This window comes from Phyllostomus hastatus, unplaced genomic scaffold (assembly GCF_019186645.2).
Source record: "Phyllostomus hastatus isolate PE091 unplaced genomic scaffold, TTU_PhHast_1.1 phas_contig_150, whole genome shotgun sequence".
Taxonomy (NCBI): domain Eukaryota; kingdom Metazoa; phylum Chordata; class Mammalia; order Chiroptera; family Phyllostomidae; genus Phyllostomus; species Phyllostomus hastatus.
This window is the reverse complement of record NW_025333611.1, coordinates 25,479,382-25,505,030: the sequence shown is the minus strand read 5'-3', so window position 1 is coordinate 25,505,030 and position 25,649 is coordinate 25,479,382. Positions and strand designations below refer to the sequence as shown.

At 41.4% G+C, this 25,649-nt stretch overlaps 1 protein-coding gene across 7 annotated transcripts in view; it reads left to right on the top strand.

Moving 5' to 3' along the window:
• The window catches only part of ARHGAP26 (Rho GTPase activating protein 26), a 404,595-nt gene that overhangs the window by 324,780 nt on the left and 54,166 nt on the right, over nt 1-25,649 (top strand). For all 7 annotated transcript variants that reach the window (XM_045819338.1, XM_045819331.1, XM_045819324.1 and 4 more), the window contains exon 20: nt 7,851-8,004. In XM_045819338.1, coding sequence (XP_045675294.1) covers nt 7,851-8,004 — 154 coding nt within the window. The remainder of the gene's footprint in view (nt 1-7,850; nt 8,005-25,649) is intronic.

Below are 25,649 nucleotides of genomic sequence, written 5' to 3'. Positions count from 1 at the left end.
TCACAGTTGATAATCATCCCCTGAGGTAGGTGCTCACCATCTACATTTTATTCACAGGCAAACTGAGGCTTGAGAGGTTAGGCAATCATACAGCTGACAAATAACAGAGGAGGATTTTATACCCAGGTGATCTCCCTTCCCCATGCTGTTGTCTCCAGAAGGATGCCTCTGTCAGTTCTTGAGCCACAGAAGTGAAGACCTTGCTAGACTGATTACAGGAGCAATAAAAGCTGTATGTCCCAGCTTCCAACTCTGCTGCCTTAGGGGCAGCAGAGCTGCCTGAGTGGGTTCCTCAATATGCGTGCTGCAGGTGGCAGCCACATGGACAGCTGTCCTTCCAGATCTAGCCCCAACTATTCAAGTTTTCAACTGTGGTAGCAAAGGAGATTGCTGTTTAATCTGTAAGTTTCCACGCAGATATATCATGCAGCAGAAACCGGTGGTATACCTAGGTGAAAGGTATTGACACACAAGCTGTACTTTTTCTGGACAATTCTAGAAAGTAGAGTCAGAGGATTAGAGGGAATCATCAACCAGGTCTTGTACATTTTAGATTTCCACTAAGAAGTTGCAAGGTGACATTTATCATTTATGTTGTCACAGATTTTTAGTACATATACCAAGATGTTGAAATGTATTTATTGGAATAGTGGTTATCAGACCTGGGTGTGCATTAGAATCATGTAAGGAAGGAGCGAAAGATGCTGGGTTTCCCCGGTATGTTCTGAATCAGGTCTTGGCTCTGGAGCTCGGGCATCTGTATTTTAAAAGCACCCTGGTGGTGCTGATGCCAGCTACAGTTAAAGAAGAACTCATTTGGGAGAGGAGACAACCATCAAGTTTTCTTGTCTTCTGTCATCACCACAGCACCTCTTTTGACTGTCGGCATTTGGGACAGCCTCGCATGGTGACTAAAAGTAGGAGCTCTGGAGTCTGACTACATTGCTTCCATGCCATCTTGACTCTGAGACCTAGAATACATTACTTTCCTTTTCTGAACCCCATTTTTCTCATCTGTAAAATCCATCACTAGTGATAGCTTTCTTGGAGGGAAATTACCGTGATTAAGTGAAACAGTGCATACACATTACTTGACACAGGGCCTAGAATGTACTAAGCACCTAATAAAACATTGGCTGTGATTACGATGATTATCACCAGGCTATAGCATTACCTTTCATTTGACTAAGAACGTATCCCTCCTCTGGAGCCTGCAGATTCCCAAGGAGAGGCCCATACGGAAGGGTAATGCAGAGTCTCCTTGGACCCAGCAAGAGCCCGTTTGATGCTTGAGTGCAAATACATCAGCAGCCTGGGATGAGTTGTACAGTGTTGATGGGGGTGGGAATGGATTCTTGGGCTTCGTTTTACAGGGATCTTGTTAACTAGCTACTGGGATTATAGCTCTGATTAATTCTTTTAGTTCAGTTAATTCATCCTGGACCCTCTCCCAGACAGGCCCAGTGAGAGGCTGAGAATTTAGCTCATATACTTCTCATGTGTGTCTTCGTTGTTGAAAAATCACTGGGAATTCATGCTGTTCAAAGTCTTACGTAATGCCTTTCTCCGAACAGGGAAAGCTGCAGCATGTGCCCTTTCTCAGGCTGCCTCTGCAGATCCGAGGCGGTCTGGACACACCTGTTTGTTTTGGCAGATGACATGTTTATCCACATGGATTTCTATTGTCACACAGGCTGTAAGGTGTAATGTGGTTCTTGGCTTAATTATGTGTGGTTACCATGTGTGACTAAAAACCACATAGTTGATGTGTCCGTTAAAAAATGATGCCATGGAAAACTAATGGCAGGAAAAAAGTTTAAGATAGATCATTAAATGAAAAGGAGCATATCATAGGCTCAGATCTCTGGCATTATCACTAAGTGAACAAAGCAGGTAGCATATTAGGTACAATGTTAGCCCATTTTGTTAAAAGTAGAAAGTATGTACATGTATAAAAAAAACTGGAAATTGATATACCAAAATACATATGGGATATTTGTTTGCTTTTCTGTACTTTCTGAATTGAAAAGGATGCATATTTATTATGTATTGACTAATTTCAACTTATTAAAAATAAAGCCTTCTATTTGTACATTTCAGTTACTATATCAAACCCATTTTGCAATGAGCCATGGTATTATAAATAAGTAAATATGTAATTTTCTTCTCTTTAATGAACAGTAGTATAAGCAGTCTATATGTGGACTCGCTCAGTTATAGGGGAACCATAGATTAACAGGATAGTGTCTTGATCCAAAAATAAGTTCTTAGGTAGAAAAGAGGGCTAAGTTGTGAGCAGTCAAGTGTCCATTGAACTCTCATCATTCAACTCCCTGTTCAGCCATTAATTAGAAGCTCATTGATATGTTGGGGTTTTTGAAATGCTCTTGTTTTTTTAGGGCCTGGTATTCCCATTGTGCATCCATGTCCCCTTGCTTGAGTCAGCTCAGGCCCAGGCCAACCACAGTGACTTCCTCATTCTCTCTTGAAATCCGGTTTTATTGGCATTCATTCCCTTTGCAGAGAAAAGGGTTATTGTATGCGCCATGGGGAGAGGATAATTTAGTCAGTCCACACAGGATCAAAATCAGTGGTGGTCTTGCTAAAGACAATCTGCCACAAGTCCTAACATCATGTACCATGTCCTATGGTCAAAACGGATTAACCAGATTTTTCACTTATCAACTCACTGTCACAGCCCAAACTACTTTGTAAGGTTAGTTTTTAAAAACACTGTCCAAATTGGTTTCATGTGTTCTAACACATTGCCTAAACTGCTTTTTAACATTATTTTTTATCATAGAGAGTGAAGCTGGGTCAGCCTGAAATCAGATCACCTCAGCTTTTAGTGTGGCTTGGCATGCCACTACTATCAGAAGCAAAAACTACAGGGGGGGAAAATGCTTCAGGAAGGCTGATTTCAAGCTTCCTGTGGACTTGGGTGTTTCCCAGAGATGGTAAACTCCAAAATTGCTATGCACTCATCATTTTTTATTGCAAAATTCATTAGGCTGCTGCGCTATTATCATCCTATCTTGTCAAGATGATACATTACAGACTTCATTGCAAAACTTTAACAAGCCAGGAGAAAGTGCACCTCTCTCCCCACTGTAGGACGGGAAAGCCTCTGGGTATTTTGCTTTTACCTTAATATTTTTTTCAGAAAGTCCCGGGTCTTTACACAACTTCTGTCTGTCTGGCAACTCCCCTTGCTCCCTGTTTGGTCACATGGAGAGAGTTCCTCCCTTTGGGCTCTGGGAGGCATCATGAGCTGCTGTCCAGGGATAGTCAGCTTCCCTCTCCTTTTCAACAGCTAGTCTCAGGAGTCGTGGAGAGATGAGATGGTAGCCCGTTCTGACAGACACACACCCATGCATGGTGGGAAACCTCCCCCAAAGTGACGTTGAAGGTCTTTGTTTCATATTTATACTACAGCTCTGTGTGTTCAGTGGGCTAGACATGTCCAGGCCTGCCGAGACGTGTGAATTTGGCTTGGCTTTGCATGTGTGTTCCTGGCCTCGCCTCTGTGTTCTGTGGTAAGCAGAGACCCTGCCTCTTGTGTGTGGTGGGGTTGTCATTAGAGTGAGCGGGAGTCACTTGGTAAATATGGAAAGTGAAGTAGCTTAGCTCCCAGATCTCCATGGCAACCCTCAGAACAAGTACAATGTCACCAAAATTACTCTGTGGCTTTCTTTTTTTAGTTGCAGTGATTCGGTTGCATACTCATGTTTTTCCGCTCCTGATTTGTACAAAAAATACTGCCCACTATATAACCAGGACTTAAGTTTCAAGGACAATAGTGGTCCCTGTCTGAACACCTGAAAAATTCAGTCACACAAAACTTGCCTTTTTCTGTGCTAGGAAAACACATTACAATTGTTTCTTGCTGCCTCATATTTATTATTTAGCTTATAACCAATTGAGGAGTTTTCATAGATTTTCTGCATGAACTAGACAGGAATGGATGAGCTGATTCCCACCTCACAGGTCATTGTAACGGATGCCTGATGCATTCTGCTTGTGCATACATACCCAGCCCTTGAGTACTTTGTATTTTTAAGGGCCAAGTCCACATCCAGCTTATCACTCCTTGTAGAACATATGCTCATGAAAACATCCAGTGCATTACCCATACTCGTTTACAGTTGTTTGAAGATTGATTTTGTCATCTCCTTGTTTCTGGACTCTTGTTTTTGGTGGCTAATATGAAGAGAAATTCTTATTGACAATTGTGCTTGAGGAAGCCATGCATTTTCACAGACTTCTACCAGTTTAAGAATACTCCCGAGTTGCGGGTATTCTTTCTCCTTTGGCCATTTAAATGGTTCTCTGTGATCTTGTTGATTTGACTCATAACTGGATGTTGTTGTTCTTTTTCAGTCCAGTAGTCTATAATTTTTTTCTCCAGCAATGTAATTGCCATCAGTTCTTCTTATACCTTCTTAGGAGGATCCCAGAGCTGGCTTGACTCATCAGTGACTCAAGAAGTCCAGCTCTCTTGTATTTGAACAATTTGGTTCATTTTATTTTTATTTTTTAAAAGGCATTTGGGCTGCCTATTCTCATTATGTATTTTTCTGTCGGGAGCAAGGACTCATTTGCCCACCTGACAAAAATCCTCCTGTTTTGAGTGACATTACTGAATCATTTTCTCTTTATTTCTTAATTCATTCCAAATGCTTTAGAATTGGTCTCTGTAGAGTTTGCCATAACTGCTAAAACATTTGGTATGCTGTTGATTTTACTCGCTCTCCCTTTTTTTGAAATAATCTTCACCTTCCTGCTCACCCTCAGTAAGGATTGTCAGCATTTCAGTTTAGAAGAATCCAGCTAGAAGTTCTCAATCTCATTATCTGAGGTCTTATGTTGAATAAAACTGTGATGGTCTTATAGTCAGAAAGTGCCAGGTTTCCTGTTTTCCTTATCATGTGGTCCATACAGGGAGACCAGCAGAGAGGATGCTTTTTAGGACGCATATTTGGCTGTCTTGGCTGCAAAACTATGAAATCTTAGGATTAACTATTTTTTGTTTGTTTGTTTTCTTTTGATTTTTTGGACAGTGAACTCCTTTCCCTGACCTTTTGCTTTTGTTATTCTTTTGTTACAGGTTATGATATATGTGAAAATATCCTATATCTAAACATAAGTCAAAATAGAACCTCAGAAAAAATTTATTTCTTTAAAAAGGAATTCTAGTGTCCTCCTAGCAAATGGAATACTAAAAATCCTCCAGCTCAGTTTGGGTATAGCCACCTGTTTTATTCTGTTGACTTTTCTAGTCCAGGGTGGGTCAAGTTCTCACTTTCCACCCCATCCTCACTCCCTTGTGGATTTACTTCAGACAAATATCATATTCCCTTGCTGCAGCCTTCCTCATTAGGTAATGGAGAACCCCAGCTTATCAAACCATAATAATAGTTATGTTCTTAAAAATTTTACCCAAGTCTAGCTTTCAGAGTCAAATCTTTTTATGAGCATTAGGATTCTGAAAAAAAGATTTTATAAACCAAGCATCTTTACTTAATGTTTTTTCTGTTGTGATTTCACAGCTTTATCTGTCAGATATCCAATGTTAGGCTGCTCATAATCTACCCAAGAAAGTAAACATATGAATAAATAAATATGTACAAGTTAATAAGTACACTAGCATACATCTGAATAAAATGCCAAGGAATTAATGTAGGGGTTTGCTAACTGGGGATTGTGTTTGCTACTCAGTAGCTGCTCAATAAACATTAATTGAATAAATGAAAATTGAAGTATTTATCCTTTTTCTAATGGATACTAAGGAAGAAGAAAAAAGTCCTGATAATATTGCAGATAAACTTGTATACTTTAGCAAGATATTGTTTTTAATTTATAGAACTATAACCCTCACATGGAATAGTAAATAAAATCACAAGAAAAATAGGAGGTACAGTTATGGTCTTCTATTTCCTATGAATTCAGAGAATTAGATCATCCAAACTTGGCCTCAAATTAGAATTAATAAAACTATTCATCTCCACTCCCATGTAAATCAGAAAATGTTTCCATTTTACCCCAAAGAAGTGTCATCTTTATTCCCCATTTTTACAGGGTGGTCTTGTGCTCCTCGTAGTCTTGCAAGAATCTTGATATGAGTATTTTGTGTGAAGGAAAGTTTTACTTACACTGATTCATACTGATAAGTGACATATCCATTCCCTTGATGATCCCCTAATTATGTAATGTTAGAGTTGTTTGTCTTCCCAGTGGCAACTTCACATTTGCAGGCCCTATTAGTCTGCCTACATCTTGGCTTAATGTAATTCTTTTGGTTTCTCTTTGTTGTTATTTCTATTTGGAATTTAAGCTCTTGAAATATGAATAGTTCTAAATCTCTGGAATCAACTTAATAATTTACTTTATTTAAAATCCACTTAGTTCAGGAATTTCCCAATAACCTTATGGGGTTTTTAAACCCTCTATACAGCTTTAAACATGACATTGAGAATTTGTTAAGCTATTAGGGGTCATTGGTGTGTGTGTGTATGTTTAATGTGAAAATTAATCTAACATTTTATAAACGTAATGCATTTTATGGACATGATTAGTGCAAAGGGAAAAGTATTTTTTATCATGACATCACCCACTTTATTGCCTAAAGACACCTGAGTTCAAATGTCCACCTCTAAACTACCATGTCAGTAAGCCTAGTCTGTCTCCTTGAGAATATGGTACACCTCTGGCTCATTTCAAAATGGCCTGGTGAAGATTAATCCAGATACATTTCTTGATAAATGAATTGATTGCTCAAAATATTGGTTGATTTCAAGATGGCGTATCTGTGAAGAATGGGGGACAAGAGTGACATCCTAAGTTTCCAGGGTTTTGCTACAGTGGTGGTGCCTGTTTAGCTAAATCATCCCAAAAATGTTTTCTTCAGCACATGGTTCCAAGTTTTTAAAGATGGGAAGAAACAGAAAGTTACTGTCTTTGAGCAATGTTCTGAAGTTTACAAAACACATTCTTGGATCTGCTCCCACTTGATTCTCCTGACAGCTCCTTCTCCCCATTGTATAGATGCCTTAGCCAAGGAACTGAGAGTGAATGAAAATTGCCTGAGGCCATCCTATCGGTCAGGGGTAGAGCCTCAAAGACAACGCAGGTTTCTTCCTCCTGGCCTGGTAATATTCTCCAGACATTAATGTGACTGCTTTGACCTTGGACTCAGTTTTTATATGCAAACTACTCTGTAGCCCTTATACATCTATTTACCAAGGAACTAACTTGAAACTAAACATCAATTACATGGAGCTAAAGCAACCCAGAAGTTATATCTATGGAGGGGTGAGGAATTTAGACGACGGAGTCATGAAGAAGTGGGTGGCTGAATAGATTTTTTTATGGTGACATGTTATATAATGGGCAGTAGGATGTGGCCTGGCCAATTTAGACAATTTTGAGAGCAGGAGTGTTTGAATAAAAGGTGAACATCATAGAAACCAAGAGGATCTGGTTGAATGCAAGGAGTCTATGAAGGCTGCTCTGTGCTCTGCCCATCTGCCAATCAAAAGAAGACGACATTTATTATGCAGTGGTAATGCCACTCTTAGGAGAAAGGATGGTTGTGTTAAAGGGGCAAGAGGGGAGGTATGACCTATCCTGCTGAGGAAGGGATTTTGCTCTAAAATTTCAAGTCACCTATTCCCCTTTGACTCCCTTTCCCACTTGTAATTCTTATACTTTCATATGTCCTAATTTTAGCTTGGTTGGGCCGAGAGATCTCAGTCTAATTTCATTATTTGTAAATTTTTGTGTATGTGAGAATAGACTGTCCCTGTGAAATCATATTAATATAGGGCTTCTGTGACCTTTCCCCCCACCAGAGGAACAAAGAAACAGCATCATTAACTCCAGTTTGGAATCTGTCATCTCGTCAAATGCAAACAGCATCCTTAATTCCAGTAGCAGCTTACAGCCCAACATGAACTCCAGTGACCCAGAGTTGGATGTGCTCAAACCCACTCGGCCCAGCTCACTGTAAGTATGATGTTTGCTTGCCTGTCACAGCAGGCCCTGATTAGCCATTCTGCCCAGAATTTGTTCTCAGGCCCCATCTGACTTGGAGCATTTTCCTTCTCCCTGAACTTGGAGCTTGGCTGGTTTGTTATAGACTAATCATTATCTGTAACATACTGCTTCTTGGCTTTGGTGATCTATGACTTACCATCCTGCTGAGATGGCTTTGATGATGGCTGTTGCCTGCGCTGGCTGCTGAGCATGAAGAACAATTTCTTTTGGTTTTATAAACGTTCAGACACTATAGTAGCTAAGTAGATCACTGGCCAAGTCTCTTTCTTTCATTTATGTTGTCTTGGTTTCCCTTCTCCCTGACTATGTTGAGAATGTTCTTTCCAGAGAAGAGTCCCCAAGTAGCTTTTCGAATCTTTAGATCCTCAACCCTTAGTGTGACTGTGATCAGAGACCAGAGACTGGAAAAGAGAAGAGCCTTTGTTGCTTCATTCTTGGGTGATGAGCACCTTTAGCCAAGATGGGCAGTTGTGGGGCTGCCTGTCCAAACCTTCACGGAAATTAGATCTACTCCGTGAGGGCCAGAAAGTCCTCCCTTGTGGTTTCATCCCACATTGCTTAGCTTGCTTCCCCAGACCACCCCATAAATCGTGTCAGCTAGAGCCTTTGCGGAAAGAATGTGAGGCCATGACCAGAAGGGCTGGGCTCCCAGGCTACAATTGTGACAGACTCAGGAAAAGCAGAGTTGACTTTGCCTTTCTCTGGTGAAAATAGTTTGCGGTTCAGCCACAGATTGTTTTAAGGGCACTTGTTTCCCTTAGTGAGGCACCGGGATGTCAGAACCTTTTCCTTCTTTTCTGTATGTTGTGGTTGCAAGAACCAACACACCTTGGCATTCTGTCTCTTTAAGATATTGACAGATGTGCATAAAAAGGGCCTAATAATTTTGTCTTAGAAGAGACTAAGGCTATTATATTAAAGTTTGGGAGGAAAAATGACTCTAAAATTGACTTAAGAGGTAATTATACTATAAATGCAATAACTGTGTAAGGTGAAATCATACATGGAGAAAGTCAGGTCACATTTTAGTTGTTGGCTTTAAATGCTACTTTGATTTTCAGGGAGTTAAGTGACTTACCTGTTATATGGTAATGTGTTTGTTCACCAAAAAGTGGACCAGTGCCTTAAGAGCTCGTGATAATTTAACTTGTTCAGGTTATAAGCAATGAGTTTCTCTGCTTCCCGTGGCCAGACTTGCCTATATGCTGTATGGCTTTCTCAGGTGCTCCTAGACAATAAGGAGATTCTAGTTTCTTTTTTTTTTTCTCCATTTTGTTTAATCTGTGTACCTACCAGTTGCTGAAGTGATTCGTTGGTCAGCATGAGCAAGGTTGAATTTCTAGCCCAGGTTGCTTAACATCCTCTTGTTCTAGCCACAGTATCAACTAGTGGTCTTTAATCTTTGTTTTCAGTAGCTGGGGGCTGAGAGTCTCCTGAGTCACTGCTGAGTATAGTATGTTTAAAAAGGCCGCTTCAGCAGCTAAGTAAAAAGGGGGGTATATCTTTTAAACAGGTCCTGGAAGAGGGGACTTGGGCTTTTTATTTTTCAGCTGTCTAGTGATTTGTTTTACATAAAACACTGGGGGTGGCTCCATTCGGTTCATGCCATCCAGGGGACTATTCCTTGCCTTCTACAAATTTTGGGGGGCTTTCCCAGGGAAGGGAGGGTGATGCCAAGAGCAGTTCTACCTGTCTTCCTTTGGAGGAGGATTAGAGGTAGGAATGTGATGTGTTTCCAACAAGACTGGCCCTTCCAAGCTGAGTGACGATCTGACTGGTACCTGTGAGTCTTGAGCTCAAGCAAGACTGTTCTTGAGGTGAGAGGACTGTGGATGCCAGCGCTGACACCAGAGCTTGCAGTGCTCCTGAATGAGGGCCAGGCAAAGGTCCCATAGGCTCTGTGGGAGGTTTACCCCCCGTGTCTGACACCGGCGGCAGTAAGAAGTTCTCCAGTTGTATCTCCTGTTTTTTTTCTGCCTGGAATTTGCTCATGTGGGCCATGGACAGAAGCTGGGTAGTCCAGGTAAGCAGAAGTCAGTGTGTTCCCTGAGTAAATTAATTCCCCAAAGTCTGTCGACACATTGTGCCATGGTGATTGGACTCAGTTACAACCAGCTGAGCCCAGTAGGTCTCACCCTCAGTTCTGGACCCTTTTATTCCCTCCAACATTGTTGACTTTGATGCGCACAGAGATTCTTGAATGGGAACACTTAATGATACAGATAGAAAAAAAATTGGGGGGTAGGGGATTACCATTAACTAGACAATTAATTAGGCATAAGGTGGGGAACTAGTCACCAGAAAACTGTTCTTCTTTTTATTTTGTTCATTTGTTTTTCATTATTTTCATAATGACTGGAATGATCACTGTGACCATGGAACAATCATAACGAAAGAAACACATTTGTGACATAGCACTCTTCAGTATTCCAGAGACCACACTTCGCTGTCTCATTGGTAAATCGTTGCTAATTCTCCAAGGAGATCAGGGCCCTCTTGTGTGTGTGACCATAATGCTAAGTCAGGCATCAAAATTAGAGATGCCATCATTTGGCCATGTCAGGGCAAAAAAAAAAAAAATTGGTAAAACATACAAAGCACTCTTAAAATTCAACAATAAGTAAACCAACAACCTAATTAAAAACTGGGCAAAAGATCTAGAGAGACACCTCACCAAAGAAGATGTACAGATGCAAATACATAAGCATATGAAAAGATATTCAATATCTTATATCATTAGGTAATACCAAATTAAAACAATGAGATATCACTACACACCTATTAGAACAGCTAAATCCATAATACTGACATCAAATGCTGGTGAGCATGTGGAGAAACCAGAACTCTCATGCACTGCTGGTGGGAATGCAAAATGAAACAGCCACTCGGAAAGATAATTTGGCAGTATCTTATAAAACTAAGCATAGACTTATCATGTGACACAATCTAACAATCACACTCTTAGGTGTTTACCCAAATTAGCCGAAAACTTATGTCCACATAAAAACCTACCCGCGAGTGTTTATAGCAGCTTTACTCATAATTGCCAAAACTTGGAAGCAACCAAGATGTCCTTTAGTAGGTGAACAGATAAACTGTAGTACATTCAGACAACAGAATATTATTTAGTGATTAAAGAAATGAGCTATCAAGTCATGAAAAGACATGGATGAACCTTAAATGCTTATTACAATACTAAGTGAAAGAAGCTACTCTTAAAAAAGTACAACATGGATCGCCCTGGCTGATATAGCCCAGTGGATTGAGTGCGGGCTGTGACCAAAGGGTCACCAGTTCGATTCCCAGTCAGGGCACATGCCTAAGTTGCGGGCCTGGTCCCCACTGGGGCCACCACACATTGATGTTTCTCTTCCTCTCTTTCTCCCTCCCTTTCCCTCTCTCTAAAAATAAATAATTTTTTTTTAAAAGTACAACATGGTATAATGCCAACTTTGTGTCATTTTGGAAAAGGCAAAACTGTAGAGTCAGTAAAAAGATTGTGGATAACCTGGCTGGCATGGCTCAGTGGATTGAGCGCGGGCTGCAAACCAGTGTTGCAGGTTCGATTCCCAGTCGGGGTACATGCCTGGGTTGCAGGCCATGACCCCTAGCAACCGCACATTGATGTTTCTCTCTCTTTCTCCCTCCCTTTCCTCTCTAAAAATAAATAAATAAAATCTTTAAAAAAAAAGATTGTGGATAGTAGATATGAAATATTATGCATTTGTCAAAACTCATAAAACCAATTGAACCCATAGAGCAAATCCTCATGTTGTAAACTATGAACTTTAGTTAATAATAATTAACTGATACTGGTTCATTTGTCTTAACAAATGTATTGATACCACGCTAATGAAAGATTTTAATAATAGGGGAAACTTAGGGGCTGGGTAGAGGTATATGGAAACTGTTATTTTGAACAATTTTTCTGTAAACCTAAAACTGCTAAAAAATAAAGCCTATTTATACATTTTTTAAAAAAATCTAAATTTCCAGCTTCTCCTAAAAGTTATAAGATATGGCCACATTGAAACAGTATGTTACTTGGTAATAGATGGATGATGCTCTTTGGTTCATATCTCCTGCCTATAGTAGGCCTGTGATGGATTAAATATAGCCAAAGAATCTTTGCAGCTCCTCCCTCTAGGAGGTGGAGTCCTTGAATCTAGGCTGGCCTTCAGCCTAGATTTGGCCAATAGAGTGTGGTAGAAGTAGTATCATGTGACTTTCAAGCCTAGACCACAAGGCCATGTGGATTCCCATCTCATTCTCTTGGAACCCAGCCACCATGCAAAAAAACTCCGTCTAGCCTCTAAGAGAAAAAAGACCAGCTATCTCAGCCTAGCCTGGGCTAGCTTGGTCCACCAACCAGTTGAAAGCAGCCACATGAGTGAGTCAGGAAAGACCAAAAGGAAAGCTACCCAATCAACCCCCAGATTTATAGGAAATAATAGGTTGTGGTTGTTTTAAGCCACTGAGCTTGGGCCAGTTTATTCAGCAATATTTAACTGACACAAGGCCTATGCATTTGTGACCTTGGAATCGTGGGTAACTAACCACCTTGGAATTGGACTGGGCTGCCTGGGTAAGGTAGGAATGTGTGAAGTTTATCACTGTAGAGTAGGGGCAGCCTCTCAGTTTTTGGAATCTTCTTTGAAAGAAAATGACTTATAAATGAGGTTCTGAGAAGTTAAGAAACAAAACCAAACCCATAGCTAGTGGCTGAGGCAGTGAGAAAGATAGTTTAAACACAGACATGCCAAGCAGGAAACCCTAGGTAATCCTGGCAGCAACATCGACTAGCTGGTGCCAGTCCTTGGCCCTGAGCATGCCCATCCCCTCACTCCCTGTGGTGGAAAAATGGGGCTGACCTGTCTCTCAGAACAGAGCTTGTTCAGTGGATGCCTACAAAGGACTGCAGAAGTAAAAGTCACTCTCTACTCTCACAATCAATAAAAGAGTTGGCATTGTGCTACTACTTCCTGGAAGACAGTGAATTTTAAGGAGGAAATAAAAGAAGTCAGGGGATGTCCCACTACATAAGATACTGCCATAATCCCCCCAAATTAAAAATGAGTAGATGAAGGCTTGCTTTAGACTCCTGGGGTAGGGATGGAGGGACTTGTTAAAACTGAAAGAAAGTTAGGGAGTTGGGGGATGATTACAGCCATGGGGGAGCCCACCTGGGAGCTCTCCCTGCCTAAGTGGTCCTTACCCCTAAAAAATAACTCACTTGCCAGTAGCCCCATAAATAAAATGAATTTTTCTCATCCTTTCCTCTTAACACACACACATGCATTTCCAAGTTATTTCTGGTGACCTAGAAGATGAGTGCATGCCAAGTGCCTTCAAATTCTGCCAGAGTCAACCGTCCTCTCCCATCTTAGTGGCTAGTGAGAGGCAAGAGCACAGTCCCTGGAATCCAGAGGATAAACAAGGCTGCTTCCAGGCTGAGTTGTTTCTCTGAAGCACTGTTGGCTCCTTTGGACTTTGATTCATCTGCTTTCAGATTAAATCTGGGGAAAACTTCCCTTTAGAGCTACCTCTGAAATTCTACTTACGTTTTACTTATTCGGGCAACACTTATTCAACAGATAACATTTGAACACCTACTGTGTGCCAGGAATTATTCTGAATGATGAAGATACGGTTAAAAAAAATGAGGGTTTCTTTTCTCATCGATTTTATATTCCAGTGGAGATGGGAGGTGAATCACTATCTAATACAGCAGATGTTGCCTTCTTTAGAGAAAACTAATGTAGAGGAAAGGAGGTATGGATTTGTAGAGGAGGGAAGCAAGTTACTTTAGTTCTTCTGGCTCAGTTTCCTCATCTGTAAAATAGGATAATCCTACCGTCCTCACAAAGATGTGAAATGAAATGAGATCATTCTTTATCACATTTACTTACCTATCACTATGAATGCCAGTTACTACTACTATTACTTTGGAGGGCCTCCACACAGTATCCTTTCTCTCCTACTTCCTCAGCTCTGTATGTGTTTTTTATGTGCAGACAGATGCCCTCACCTATCCCTACCACTTCCCACCTTAAATTGAGACTAGCACTGTCAGTCCAGTCTTTGAGGTATCAGTGAAAAGAAGGAATTTCTATAGAAGCAGGTGCTGGCCACCTTAAACAAAGACTAGCTGGGGTAGGCACACCTATTTTTGAAAAATTTCGAAACCTCCAGACCCCACGAGATACTCGATGAGTTTTATGCATAGCTAATATTTACTGAGACCAAATGAATCACAAAATGAATAATATGCATTAGACAAGTGATAATTTATGGCATATCTTTAAAGTAATTTTGCCACCTAAGTGCTATTTTATGTCAAAAAAGCTACACCCAAGCAGGCAGCTATAATTTCACTAGAATAATCTTTATTTGTCATCCTTTGGAATGTACAGGTTTGAAAGAGGAAGTTTTTCTCTTTGGTTGAATCAGTTTTCTGTGGAGGAGGATCTTTCCTGTGAGACTGAGGATTCTGTTTCTCACCCACCTCCAAACAGGAAAGGTCTCTTCAGACTGATTTCCCTGAAAACTTGGTGGCGTTCCCCACCTTGGGAAATAACTTGAAAGCATAATCATTTTCACAAGGAGTCAGACACCCTTTCTTGTTTCTCTTCAACCTCCATGGTGTTTCCAGCCTGCTCATTCATGGTCCTTTCTTAGTCAAACCGGAAACCGTTCCTTGGACAGTTAAGTCTCCTGGGGCCACCACGGCCACATAGCTCCTCCACGTTCCCTTGACATTTTCAGAGATGGGCACTTATGTGACCCGTATTCTTGTTTTCTAAGTGGCTTCCTGTCAGCTTTTCCGGTTCCCCAGCCAAGATCTCTCTCGCCAGTCAGGAGCCCAGCTGGCTTCCCTTGGTTGAGGGTGGGGATTCCTGCCTGGTGACCCATCCAATTTTTGTTGGATAAACGTATTTGGTCATTAGTGTTTCTATTTCACATAAAAATTGCTCAAGGCAGCCCTGACATGATATGTCCCAGCAGAATTTTGTTCCCAAGCACCAGGGCTGCCAGTGGCACTTGGGTTGGTATAGCCTGTCAGCAGAGAGGGGATGGGAGGAGGCAGGGATGGGACACAGTTCCAGAGCTCAGCCACAGCTGTGTTTTCCAGTGTAGTGAAAAATCACAAGTGGAAAAATGTTTGCCTTCACTCTCATCATTGTGTTCTTCCCTCCTTTACAAGCTAAAAACACATAAAGAGTCTCAATGTTTTTTCTATAAATTAATCTTGCTAATATTCTACAACAATTCCTAAAATATGCCATGACACAGAATGGCTGCTAAAATCTTGGAGTTAAATTAAACATATGAATGAATGAATTTCATTCTGAATTTAGTTGCCCTTAAGTGCCTTATGGCACTGCATTGTACATGATAGGTAGGTGTTAGGCATTTTAAATCTCAAGTTGGTGGTAGAGTCTTTGGGGAAGGAACTGGGCTTAAGACACTGCATGGCTCTCAGCACCGTCAAGCCTGTGAGGGGACTTGGGAGGAACTCTACAATGCCGTTTTTCTCAGAGTTTGGTTTGAAATTGTTTCTCTCCCTAGGTATATAATTTGGGGGAATTTTACTGATATCAATAGATTCATATCCTAAATTGGGTAAATTAAAATCACATTAGAGTTAAAGTACTGCCTCCTAAACCTTTTTAGTCAGTCTGGAGATCAGGTGTTTACGCAGCTAGGAACACATTTCTAGTTGGAAACGGCCTCAGGATTTCATTTTTAACCCTTCCTCTGCAATTAAGAATCTGGAAACCAAGCAGGATTTACTGTCAGCTTCATTGGGTCTTCCTGGGCAGGGTCTCAGCCCAGTGCAGTGGTCCTCAGGGTATGTGCTCCTGAGACCAGAGTCAGTGGTACCACCTAGGAACTTGTTAGGTGTACATATTCTCAGGCCCACCCCAGACTTACTGGATCAGCAGCTTGGAGGAGGGGCCCAGCACTCTGTTTTAGCAAGCCTTGATTCTGCCACACACTAAAGTCTGAAAACCATAGTCCTAGTGCATTAGGTTGATGGACTTCCACAAGAATAAAATCAGGATTTACCTCATTGTAAAGCTCCCAGGGCCAAGCCTGTGTCATCACTCACTGGCACTCTGATTGTCCCTGCAGTTATGGTAGTTGTGGGGGCTTAAAAACAAACTGCCCTTAGCCTTTGAGATTGGTCACAACTTACTAGGCTGAGGACTGAGGGGTTTGCTTCTCAGGGCAACCCAGTGAGCTCACCAGTGCTGCACTTTCCAGCTCCCCAAGGAAGCCAGCTAGCTGCTTTGCCAGTGCATGCCTTTTGGTCACAAATAAGAGAGGGTGGGTGTGTCAATTAATCAAACCAACAGGTTTTTTTTTTTCAAATGAGCACCTACTGTGGATGTAACATGACAAGACCAAGACCTTTGCATAGACAGGAAAACAGTTCTTGGGATATGTGCTGCTGAAAGGGGTGGATCGGCATCGGCATGTTCAGGAGATACGGGACTTGAGTCGGCATTGCGCACAGTGGTGCATGAAGTGGGAACAGGTGGAAAGGCAGGGACTGAGTTGGATCAAGCTCAACAGATTTGTGCCTAGAGCCTTTAGTATGTGACTCTCCCAAAGGGTACGTGTTATGCTGCATTTCCACAGTTCAGGAAATGCTATTTTAAATCGACCCTCATCTTTTGAAGGGAAAATGTGTATCTCAGAATGGATGGCATCATTATGGTAGAGATCCTTCAGGGGAACAGAGATTTAGTTTATATATAAATTTACGGCCACAAATAGCTCTCTGAAGTACAAAATGGGATCTGGTGTAAGGAGGAAGCCCACATGGCCTGGTAATGAAGCCTCGGTCCTGCTATTTCCTAACTGTGTAAACTTGGGAAGTTATTTGACATCTCTGAGCTAAACCTATTCTCTGAAACAGTAATAATAATAGTAATAAGAAGACCAACCTTCAGGGTTGCTGTGAGGTTTAGGTGAAATGATGCGTGCATAACACTTAGTAAATTGCCTTGTGCATAATAACTAACTGGTTGACAAAAATTATTTGCTACTATTATTTTTTCGTAAATTTTATTTTTTTTTAAAGATTTTATTTATTTACTTTCAGAGAGAGGAGAAGGGAGGGAGAAAGAGAGGGAGAGAAACATCAATGTGTGGTGCCTCTCGCACACCTCCCACTGGGAACCTGGCCCGCAACCCAGGCATGTGCCCTGACTGGGAATCAAATCAGAGACCCTTTGGTTTGCAGGCCAACACTCAATCCACTGAACTACATCAGCAAGGGTACTATTATATTTTTATTACTGTATCTTTATTTGTTCTTAGACTGCCCTCTTACCAATGAACAGTCACCTAATGTTCATTTCTTTCAGTGGTGGCAGGAGATAGACACTCAATGTTTGTTTTTGTTTATTTGATACTAGTGTGGCAAAAAACAACCCAGATTAAAAAGAAAATGAGAATTCTAAAATTAAATTAACTACAAATAACAAAGTACGCTGAAATCAGTGGAAGCACTCCTTTTCAGAGACAGGGTTCAAGCTGTTTGCCCAAAGTGAGGCTTAGGTGTTTACTCCAGGAGTCTTGTCAAGCCATCTGCTCTATTGTTTCTCCATTGGGTGGAACCAGTTGGACCTAGACTAATTAGACTAGAACCCAATTGCAATCTTGAGTTTCCACTGGGGGGGTAACTTAGCCTCAGAAATTCCTTTTCAGCCTATGTCTCTGTAAATTTGACTGCCACTATGGTCAAATTAAAAACAGTTTCTGAAAAGAATTAATTCTGAAATTCTGATCTTAGTCATTCACTGCATCTGCCCTATCGGGTTCTCTTCCAGTGCCTATCAGCTTCCTCCTCAAGGAAGTGGTGAGGTTCTAACCAAGATATTGATTTGGTGTCCCTTCCAATACTCCTTACAAATTGAAGAGGTGAATGTGCTATTCTCTGGCTATTGTCAAAAATGCCCAGAAAAGGGGGAAAAATGTTATTGTAAGGACCACCCTGTTGCCCTATGTGAAGAAGCCATGTCTTCAGAGGGAACCAAGATGGTATTGTCCACAAAGAAATAAAAACAAAGTTGTCTACCCAAGGTACATTATTACAATCCTAAGAAGAAACATCAGCACAGTGAAAATAGCATAACTCAAGGAGGGTTTATTGCAAGGAATGGGGGCAGGAGAATCACAGTAGAACACAATAAACCAGGACTAGTAGCACCTAACTAATTACCATTCTTAGGCTGAAGCGACTTGAGTAGAAAGCATTTACTAGAACCCAGAAGGGGAGAAAGTTCTATAGCGTTGGCACCTTAAAAGGGCCTTTGGTTGAGGCACTCAGCCTGGTGGAGGCGGCTTCTCAGAAAGGGAGACAAAGGAATAACAACCTTGGCTCTCCTTCCTCCTGCTAATCTCTTGCCAGAGCCAACCCCCCCACTTCCCCCGGCGGCTTGGTGAACCCAGCAGGAATCCAGAGGGTGCAGGAAACCCTGTTGATGGATTCCATGCTGGTGAGCCCGCAGAGACTAGGGCAGGCTGGAGAGTGGATGTTATCCAGCACGGATTTATATTTATAAAAGCCAAAGAGGGGACCAGAAGGGATATAACCATCATAAAGGACTGCCTAAATAAATGGTAGAGTGGAATACTACCCAGTACAGCAGAGGAATGAGGTAGGTCTCCATACACTGTATGGATCAACCTTCAAAAGGTGCATTATGGGCAAAAGCAAGTTTCAGGAGAGTGTGCAACTGTGGTTGTCAGTCCACGCTACACATTAGCACCACCTGGGGAACCTAAAATAAAACATGCCAACCCATAGGCCCCTTTCCTGGAGCCTCAAATTTCATTGATCTGGGGTGAGATCTGAGTTTGGCTGTTTCTTAAACTTCCTAGGTGATTTTGATAAACAGTTAGAGTTGAAAACCTTTGGTGAGCATTGCATGATTCTACTTATATAAGAATCCAGGGGCGTATACACCAACAGATATGTGAACACATCTGTAATGTTTCTAGAAAGACACGGGGGAACGAATCCATGGTTGTCTCTGACAGAGTCAGATGGGACGGTAGCCTATGGTGGAAGGGACACAGACTGTTCCTTTCAACACTACTCTTTTTTAGAATTGGAATTTTTTTTACATGGACATGCATTGATGAGGTTTGAAAATGCAGTTAAAAACAGATTTCCTCAATTTTGGAATCACCATTCCTTTACTGCCTTCTGAAAGTTGTGGGGTGCATCTTTATGAGGAGGAATTTTTAAATGCATGTGCTTTTATTTTTTCCCAGTTTTATTGAAAAATAGTTGACATACATCACTCTATATGTTTAAGGCATACCGCATGGTGGTTTGATTTTAAAAATATGAACACTTCATGAATTTGCGTGTCATCCTTACACGAGGGCTGTGCTGTATCATGTCAATTTTTAGTGTGTGTGTGTTGTCAAACTGAGCACCAGGAATTTTTTTAACCTTTAAAATTTGTTACATTCTGCATATCTAGGGATCCGAGTAAGAAGATGCTGTTTGATTGAAGACTAAGGCCTGTACCAAGAAGGTGTTGTTGGTGGTGTGTTACAAATACAGTTGAGTCAGTTTGAATTATTTCATGGCCTCAGGACTCCTCCTCTTCAGGTTGGTCTGTCTAAGGCTCCAGTTTAGTTTAGTAAATGGTAACTGCTGGGACTGCAGAGGAAAGTGCTCCCAGGATGCTGAGTATAGTGATTCCAGTTAGACCCCTGCATCTGGGCTGATACCAGATTTCTTATTAATTTGGGAAGCCCTAATGTAGGAAACCAGAAAGTCATTTTTTACATTGAACAGCTAGCTACTCATGAACTTCTCCCCCATCCCCTCAACTGACATTGTGAAATTTAAGTAGTTCAGTTTTTCTTGAGCTATATATAGTTCTTTCACCTGATCTTCATCTGTCATTCTGCATCTGCTATCTGCCCAATTTCCTTTAAAAGCTGCATTTTTAAAGCATAATATATAATGGAAAAACCTTAAGTCCTGACCTTTGTGGAGATATATTAGAGTTACTCAATAATAATTAGTTGCCCTGGTAACCTCAAAAGCACTACTTAAATCACCTGTATTTGTCACTATCCCCTGCCTTCTAGACAGTAAGATCACTTGCTTCCTGCTAAGGAAAAAAGGAACAATTTAGTAAATTTAAAATGCTCTTCAGCTTCTGTTGTAAGCATAGAAGTGACATTCTTTGTTGTTAGGCACACTGAAAAGATGGCTTTTGCTTTGTTTTTTAGTGACTAAAGCAGAAACAATGGAGGGAAATCATCATAGGTTTTAAGCAAGTTGAAAACCCTGTTCAGTTTATTTTGTTCACTACTGTACTCAGAACCTTTGACGATCTAAGCGGGTGAAACTTACAGATTAGAATTTAAGGATAGTGGCACCCTGGATGGAATGGGAGAATGAAATGGCAAGGCCCTCATTATGTCATGTCAAACATCCCTGACAAGGATGATTAAAGCCCTGCTACCTTCAGCGCTTTGACTTGAAAAAGACTTGAAAGTTGGAAAAGTGAAAGCTGAAACACAAGAGAAGTTTCTTCAAATAAATGTATTGACATCAACTCTATTTCAGAAGAAGCCTGTCCCTATTCTTCTTTAACTTCCAAACTCCATGCCTTACAGCACAGACCTCATGGTTAGCAGGGCCGTATAACTCTCTGCTTCTTCTGGGGGAGAAACAGCCCCACCCTCTCACACCATGCATCCTTCTTCCCTTTCTTCTGTTGACCCTTTGTGTGAAAGTGGAATTAGAGGAAATATGTCCTTAGTCATCCCATGGCAGCACTTAACAATGTGCAATTGTCTCAGTGAAAATAAATTGGCAGGAGATCACAAGTCAAAAAGTGGAGTCATGGGAATCCTGGACATGCGAACCCAGCAGAGATGAGATCTGCATGCTAGTGACCAACATAGCCAATGTGATTACTCCAAACAGCAGTTAGACCCAGCACTGTCCCAAATGACCGCTGCAATTAAGTAATTTTTGCAGAAGAATGCCCACTAACTGCTCTTCCACAACACCCTACCCTTTCTTAAATCTCAAAGGAACGCAAACTTACCTTCATCTTTTGTGTCCCTTTGGAATATGGCACCTCCAGTTGAATATTTCCTGCTATAGCCTGCCTGTTCCCTAGAGCTCTTGTGAATGTCAGCATTCAAAATAGGCTGGATCAGACAGACAGAACCTTCCTAGTCAGTTTACTAAATCCTGTTATAGACACTGTGCCAGGCATGGGAAAGAAACTAAAAAAAAACACTCTTCTCTCAAATCTCTTACAGCCCAGATGGGGGAAATCTGTATACATGGGGGTATGTCAGTAGTGAGTGAGTGGCCTGGCCATTCACTCAAAAATATTTATGATGGAATGGATGGTCTTTTCCATTTACCTTGTGTGGCCAGGGGTTTCATTAATCTTTACACTTCATCTTCTAATTTTCTTGCCTGCCTTTGTCCAGCTTAGTGAGAGTGGGGGAGGGGGAGTTCTAGTTTTATGACCCAACTTTTTTTACTCCATTAGCCAGAAGACTTCCTATGTCTCACACTCGGCCAGTTATCAAACATTGGGCTTAGAAAAGAAAAGATGGCTCAATGTCCCAAGTATTCATTTGTTTTTTTTCCCCACAGAAGTCTCTATGGATCTAATATTTTAGATGCCAAAATAATTAAAATTTGGACTGTAAGAAAGATGTAGAGAGAAAAAAATATTGAAAGGAATGAAAGGTTGGAATTTGATCTTTTGAACGTGTTGCATTTTTGAAGTCCGCCCACCCCTACCACCACCACAATTTCTCATTAGGATAGTTCTCTATTAGGACAATACTTGATGAAAAATCTGTAACAATTTCTTATATAAAGCCCTACACCAAATATCTTATTCAGCTGAAATTTAATTCATACCTTGAAGGGTTGCTTCCTGGCCCTACCCCAGGAAGCGGAAAAGGAAAGTTCTTGAGAATTAGTTCTTTAAACTCTGAATCAGAGTAGCCATGAAAATAAGTGAAAAGAGGCTGTGCCTCACCGTGGGTCAAGAAAGGTTTGCTAGTAAATTTTCATGCAACACCCAAATTTCTGGGTAGGGGCGAGGGCTCTTTTTTCTGGTTCTTGATCTATAAGGAAATTCTAAGTTAAATTCCCTCTTCCTCACAGGCCAGCTATTAAGTTCTGCTTTTAACTTCACAAGTCAATTAGATCCTATGCCCACAAACCAGCACCCTGGTTCATCATTACAAAGAAACTCTTTTGCTGTAATTTTCTTTGCATACATGGCTGGTTTTTCTAGACTCTTCTTCCACTTCCAGAAATGTCAGCTCCTGAGTTTGTTCTTTTCAAGGTACAATGCAATAACCAATTCCAGAGGTGAAACAAAGGCAGGCTTATTAGAACCTGAATGGAGTTGATATGTTGAATACTGCTTGCTCTGAATTGGGCCATTGGGAGCTCTACTAGTCAAGCTTTGGTGCTGCTATTGATACTCAGAGTCAGCTGCTAGCCTTATTCATAATTTTGGTGCGCCTCATAAGCAAATTCACTAAACTTGGCACACCTTGGGAAGAATTAGGTCTTTATGTGCAAAAGGTTTAGCAGAAACCTAAGACCCTTATTTAGAACATAAATATGTAAACAGTATGCCAGCCTCCAAACAGGAGAGCAATGTGATATTAGGCAGAACCCTATTTGTGTGCCGCCACAGCCTTATGCTTAGCTTTACTCCAGATTCATCCAGAAATATGAGAATTTGTAGAAAAGAAGAGAAAGAAAGCACCATCTCTGCTCAAATGAGGAGATCTATGTTTTGCTACCTTGTAAGATTCCCCTCTTCTCTGAAAAGGACAGGATCCTTTCAAGACTGCTTTCCTGCATGTCGTGTGGGGCTGCCTTTGCTCTGTGGGGTAGCTGTGGGACTGGAATGTGTGTCTGTGCCAAGCTGGGGGTGGACTCGCGACTCCTGAGGGTCATGCTTTGGTTTCATTGAGCTGGGTATACTGGTTGAGATTTTTGGAGGTGGGGTATACAGATGAGGGGGTTGTCAGCTGGGGAGGAACTTTGGAGAACAAAGCTGTATAACAGGAAACTTGATGGAGTTTCTCCTATGTGGTATGTGATATATATCCTCTCCCATGTCACCTCATAAAGTCTTTGGTAAAAATCAGGTTTTCTTTATTCAGTCTGTCCCAGTGTGAAGAGTGGGTTCTGGGACAGACTTATTTGAGTTCATACCCCAACTTCACTGCTTATTAGCTTTGTTGCCATGAAGTTCTGTGATACCTGTAAGCCTCATCTGTTTAGTAGATAATAGTATCTACTTCATAAGGTGGTTGTGAGGATTTAATGAAGTCGTTCATGTAAAGCATTTAGCATGGCTTCTAGCACATAATAAATGCTCAATAAAAGTTACCTGCTGTAATTATTGTCAAATTGTTTTAACAATAACTGAGGAGGTGAATGCCCTTGGAAGGTTTTATTGAGGTGCTGATCCTCACAGTGTGCGAGGGGGATCTGGTCATATCCCAGTTACAGAGTAACACAACGCCTCCCCCAGCTAGTCTAGAACAATCTCATTTATACCACGGCAGTGAGCACCAGAGTAGTTCTGAGTAGCTGGAAAAGCCCACACCTTCTGGTTTCTTGCCTGGTTGGACCCCTGAGGTTTCCTTGGGAAATTGAGAGAGTACGGTGTAGAAACACAAGCCAGGAGCCCAGGAAAGGCTGGAAAGAGCTGGAGCTATGGGCAGGTGGGGTCCCTTGGAAGAAAGCCAGCCCCAGAATGAAGTTGAGCATCAACTTCATTCAGTTGCTGTCACCCTTCAGCTCTTTGGTGTGTCGGCCCTTTCAGCATGCAGCTGCCCTTGCTTGATGATTCCGCACCTGGCTTGTTCTTTCCCACCGTTCAGTGAAGGACTCCTTTTCCCCCCATGGCTTCTGAGTCTACAGCTTTGGATTGTCAGGGCCCCACATATAGGTCCCAGTGCTACCTCATGGCTTTACTCTCCACAGAATTTAATCCTCTGTTTCCCAGCCCTGTTTCCTGAGAGGGAGAATCAGACTGACTAAGCTAGCTTTCTGCTTGGCCCTGTCCCTGGCTGATGGCCAGTCTGTGGACCAGAGGCCCTGAGGCAGGTGCTTCTACAGTCTAATCATCTGTGGCCGAGGGGGCTGGGTTACAAAACTTTCCAGTAGGAACTAAGGAGACAACAGGTCCCAAGGTTGGCCCTGTCAGATATATACCTTATTTTACACACAGTAACAAATCTGGCTCCTACATTTTCTGTTGTTCAGTATTTTAGAGCGCTCCCCTCTGTTCACTCACAGAGCAGGAGGTTAATACAGTTGACCCTTGAACAACACAGGTTTGGACTGTGCTGGTGCACTTAATGTGTGATTTTTTTTTTAATGAATACATAGTCGGCCCTCCATATTCTCAGGTTTTGTCTGCAGATTCAGTCCACCATGGACTGAAACACGGTATTTTCAATCTCAGGTTGGGAGTCCATGGATTCAGAGGGCTGATTCTATGCACTCTTCTACATTAGTTTCTATAAGGGATTTGAGCATGCCATTTGGTGGTCTGTAGGGGGTCCTGGATTTTGGTGTCTGTAGGGGGTGTGTAGGGGGTCCTGGAACCAATCCCCAGCAGATACCAGGGGGCTATAGTAAGGTTTTGGGAGAGAGTTAAAAGTTATACATGGACTTTTGACTGCTTAGGGGTTGGTGCCCCTAACCCTTGTGTTGTTCAAGGTTCAGCTATAATGGCTAATGAGGCATGATATAGAACTTTCAAAAAAAATACGGGAACTGTAATAATACAGAAGTCTGGATAAAGAGCAAGCCACCCTTAACACCCAACAATGCCTTAGGTCATAATTATATGACAGCACAAGACAGTAATTCATATTCTACTTTTGAAGGAAAAAATAGGTGTGCTGTATCTTAGAAAGATTTCCATTGGTTAAAATAAAAACCTGGATACTTAAATAATTTAATGTGATTTGTTTGTAAAATTACTAGAGGGAGAACCTTCACTGGTACAGATTTTCTACCACAATTCTGGTAACAGTATAGGGAGTGGAGGGAGCTCATGACCAAGCCAGGTCAACTATAATATTTTCAGGGTTGGTTTTTTTTTTTTTAACTGGAGCTGGGTTAAGATTCTACCTTGCCCTCCAGAATGGTGAGCAGCCATGGTCCCCACCACAGAGAGCCCAGTTGCTGTCATTCCAATGTGCAAAGAGGAGCAGAAAGGACATCGTTGGAGCAACACTAGAAAGGTGGCTTCCTGTACTCCTTTTTCCTTACTTGAGTTCAAGGCATTTTAATTTTCCGCAACCAAAGTATTCCTCATTCAACAGGAATTAGTGAATATCCTCTGTATGTAAGCCCATTCTATTAATGATGAGTTAGATGGCAATAGTGCCCTTGATAATGAGAGATAACAGATATAAAAGACTTTAATATATAATAATATATAGCGGTAATATATTATTAACATATGCAATATAAATCATAACACATACTATAGGATAAAGTGATACTGAAATTCCCCAACAGGAGAGATGAC